Below are 4,195 nucleotides of genomic sequence, written 5' to 3'. Positions count from 1 at the left end.
AAGGGAAGGAGTTCCTCTTGGTGTAATAAAACAACTGAAGATTGGGAGACTGATTTTGAGCGATTTTCGTACACATTCATACAATTTTGGTATATTCTTTGAATTTTTCCAGGTGGCTCGATTGTATATTTTTAAATCCCTATTTCAGATCATTGATTTGTTACAAATTCAAAGAACACAATTATTATTTCCTTATAGTACTTCCTTGATACTCCCTCCCAAAGTAGCCTCGACCAATTAGTAAACAATGTCTGACTTCTCAATAGTGACTGACTAAAGGTGTTCCTTGTCATGCTCCTTCCATCTAGAGCTGATGGAATGTTCAGCAGGTATAAATGCAGTTCTTAGAGGAAGCAGTAGACTAGAAGGACCTGGCAGAGACAGAGAGACAAGAAGCTTTCACAGGTTTTGACACACATCTCAAGATAGCACTGTGGGTAACTACACATCTAACTAAATTGAAAATGTGCACTTGTATTTAATGCATAATACTGGTGTGGGAAATGTTATGAAGTTAATACTCATTATCTCTTGGTACTTGGGCACAAACATTTTGGCTCTTTTGCCACTAAATTTAAATTCAATGATCTGACATTATTTTTAATGTGACAGTAGCTTAACACTGCAAGAATGATTGTAGTAAACAAGAGGAGGTTCAACTTTTTTAGAGCCGTTTTATAACATTTCACATTCAAGAATGGTTTGTTGTTTGTTACACCACAATTCAAAAGGTTATTTTCTTTTCCCTCCTAGGAAACACTGACCTGAAAGGTAAAATGACTTATTTGTTTTGGAAAACTTCTATGAAAAACATTATTAACTACATTATTTCAAGTTTTACCATTTAAAGTGAAACGGAATGAGAGTGAAATTGACTGAAATTTAAGGTCTTAAGTGTTGATGCCTCACTTTTGCAGAATGTTCTTAATCCTGGTTGTCACAATGTTCTTGGCTGGCTGCTTGGCTTTGCGTGAGTTAAATACAATTCTGAATTATAATGATAAAATAATAGCTTTTGTGCTTTCACCAACTTGTCTTTTCAGTTAGACTTAGGAGTTCTTCTTTGAGACATAAACTAATGTATTAAATCATTGCAGAATGTACTTCAGTTAATTCATCTGCACTTTATTCATAATGTAAAGATCTTTCAGAAATGTGTTGGTAAAATCAAAATGATGTATATATAAAGATGTATTATTAATATAGTAAATATAGTAAACATATTGGCCATGTTATTTTAGCCATCAAAGACCCGTACTCGTATTCCTCTGCGGTGGGTCAGGGAGGTGGCACCCCATTTGCTTCCTACGGTGAGGGACGCATCACAGGAGTCAGAGTGTGGGAGACCAACAACAACTACTACTACTACTACTACTACTACAACTACAACAGCAACAACTACATCAGTGGGTGAGCAGACCCTAACCCATGAACAGACACCACTGACTCAGTCCAACTACACTACCAAACAGACACCACTGACTCAGTCCAACTACACTACCAAACAGACACCACTGACTCAGTCCAACTACACTACCAAACAGACACCACTGACTCAGTCCAACTACACTATCCAACAAACACCACTGACTCAGTCCAACTACACTACCAAACAGACACCACTGACTCAGTCCAAATACACTACCAAACAGACACCACTGACTCAGTCCAACTACACTACCAAACAGATACCACTGACTCAGTCCAACTACACTACCGAACACACACTACTGACTCAGTCCAACTACACTACCAAACAGACACCACTGACTCAGTCCAACTACACTACCAAACAGACACCACTGACTCAGTCCAACTACACTACCCAACAAACACCACTGACTCAGTCCAACTACACTACCCAACAAACACCACTGACTCAGTCCAACTACACTACCAAACACACACCACTGACTCAGTCCAACTACACTACCAAACAGACACCACTGACTCAGTCCAACTACACTACCAAACAGACACCACTGACTCAGTCCAACTACACTACCCAACAGACACCACTGACTCAGTCCAACTACACTACCAAACACACACTACTGACTCAGTCCAACTACACTACCCAACAAACACCGCTGACTCAGTCCAACTACAATACCCAACAAACACCACTGACTCAGTCCAACTACACTACCCAACAAACACCGCTGACTCAGTCCAACTACAATACCCAACAGACACCACTGACTCAGTCCAACTACACTACCAAACACACACTACTGACTCAGTCCAACTACACTACCCAACAAACACCGCTGACTCAGTCCAACTACAATACCCAACAAACACCACTGACTCAGTCCAACTACACTACACAACAAACACCACTGACTCAGTCCAACTACACTACCCAACAAACACCACTAACTCAGTCCAACTACACTACCCAACAAACACCACTGACTCAGTCCAACTACACTACCCAACAAACACCACTGACTCAGTCCAACTACACTACCCAACAAACACCACTGACTCAGTCCAACTACACTACCCAACAAACACCACTGACTCAGTCCAACTACACTACCCAACAAACACCACTGACTCAGTCCAACTACACTGCCCAACAGACACATTCTTTCTTTCTTTCTTTCTTTCATTCATTCTTTCTTTCTTTCTTTCTTTCTTTCTTTCTTTCTTTCTTTCTTTCTTTCTCTTTCTTTCTTTCTTTCTTTCTTTCTTTCTTTCTTTCTTTCTTTCTTTCTTGTGTTTATTACATATTCAGTTTATGACCAAACAATATTGTTATCGTATCTAACCCAGAGTACAATGTAAAATGTAATTCCTTGATATTCTCTGACGCTACCTGCTGTCTTGGTCTCAATGTGCCTTATCAAAACACAACCAACGTGAAAAGCTTCCTCTGTTTTAGGTTCCAGCTGAGATACGGCAACACCTGGTCTCCTGTGTTCGGTCGCGAAGGGAGTGTAAAGCAGGTGATGGAGCTGTTTAATGATGAGGCCATCGTTGAGGTGTCTGGGAAGTACAACCCAGCAGACTACATCTGCTACCTGGTGTTAACCACCAACATGGGGCGCACTCTGTCAACCGGCCTGCCCAACCAAATCTCCTTCAACTTCTACCCAACCAACATGGGCAATGAGCTGAGGATCCTCAGCGGTCGCTTCAACGGTGCCGGAATCACCTCCATCGGAGCCCACTGGGGATTGGTGGACATGGAAGGGGCTGGAAACAGTACTCTGCAAACAGCACTGGAAACAGTAACTCCTATTTTTTAGGGGGAAAAAAGCATGTCTTGCTCTTTGGGATGGTATTCCGGATACAGATTAAGCCTAATCCTGGACTAGTTACTTTCAATGGAGATTCTCCATTCAACATGCTTTTAGTGCAGGAGTAAACTTAATCTGGGTCCAGGAAACTGACCTTATATGTTGGACGGATGTTTGACAGGCTGACTGAACTGTTTTTATTTCACTATCTGTTTTTATTTCAGAATGAATGAATGTTTTGTATTTTGAGGTGATTCCTCACTTGAAGCAGTACAAAAATATTTCTAATTCAAATGCATTCAGTTCAAATTCTAAAGCATCCATTAGATGAATATTAAAACAGTCCTGTCAGCTTGGGTCACAGACCACATGCGTTGTTTTCACATTTTATCACAATAAAGGAAAGAATCATATGGGATTTAAAGGATGAATTATATCTTTGATTAATGGAACAATCTAATATTATGGGGAGATAATAGTGTTTCAGGATGTTTCACCTTCACTATTTTATACACACTGCATTTGTTATTTGTTGTTCCTTTTCTGCTACATCTGCTTCTGGACATTTGAATAAAAAGCATATCTTTAATCATTATATTTCATTGTATTCCTTTTGATAAGACAATACATACAGTAGTGACCAGAAGCTACGATAAACTAATCTGTCATCTTAACAAACCCTACCTCAATGGTGTCAATAAGGAACTACATTTATAACAGCAACGCCCATCCAATAGTAATGAAGGGAAAAATGGATAGTTACACGTCGGGATATTATTTTCCACGATATATCATGTCGTATCGCATCAACAATATCAAACTATTATGTTTGTGTTAGTTGGTTGTCCCTGCACTAAAACTCTTATTTTCCTTCATAGACTGTTTTCCTTCATTTTCATTTGAAATAGAAAGCATATTTTTGGGGGCAATTTTACTTCCATTACTTT

At 39.5% G+C, this 4,195-nt stretch overlaps 1 protein-coding gene across 3 annotated transcripts; it reads left to right on the top strand.

Annotated features, from left to right (window-relative positions):
- Window positions 1-295: 295 nt before the first annotated feature.
- LOC127923511 (zymogen granule membrane protein 16-like) lies at window positions 296-3,365 on the top strand. 3 transcript variants are annotated; one of them, XM_052507563.1, is made up of 5 exons: window positions 296-437; window positions 754-771; window positions 918-970; window positions 1,242-1,410; window positions 2,891-3,362. In XM_052507563.1, exons 3-5 carry the CDS (start codon window positions 919-921, stop codon window positions 3,255-3,257), a joined length of 588 nt encoding a protein of 195 aa, XP_052363523.1. In that variant the 5' UTR covers window positions 296-437; window positions 754-771; window position 918; the 3' UTR covers window positions 3,258-3,362. The 3 variants fall into 3 exon arrangements, with proteins under 3 accessions (XP_052363523.1, XP_052363524.1, XP_052363522.1); XM_052507564.1 differs by having other exon boundaries at window positions 299-433; XM_052507562.1 differs by having other exon boundaries at window positions 333-433; window positions 754-970; window positions 2,891-3,365.
- The last annotated feature ends 830 nt before the right edge of the window (window positions 3,366-4,195 follow it).

The sequence above is a fragment of the Oncorhynchus keta genome, unplaced genomic scaffold (genome assembly GCF_023373465.1).
Source record: "Oncorhynchus keta strain PuntledgeMale-10-30-2019 unplaced genomic scaffold, Oket_V2 Un_contig_29962_pilon_pilon, whole genome shotgun sequence".
NCBI lineage: Eukaryota > Metazoa > Chordata > Actinopteri > Salmoniformes > Salmonidae > Oncorhynchus > Oncorhynchus keta.
The sequence above is the reverse complement of the archived record's forward strand: the minus strand, read 5'-3'. Positions and strand labels throughout refer to the sequence as shown.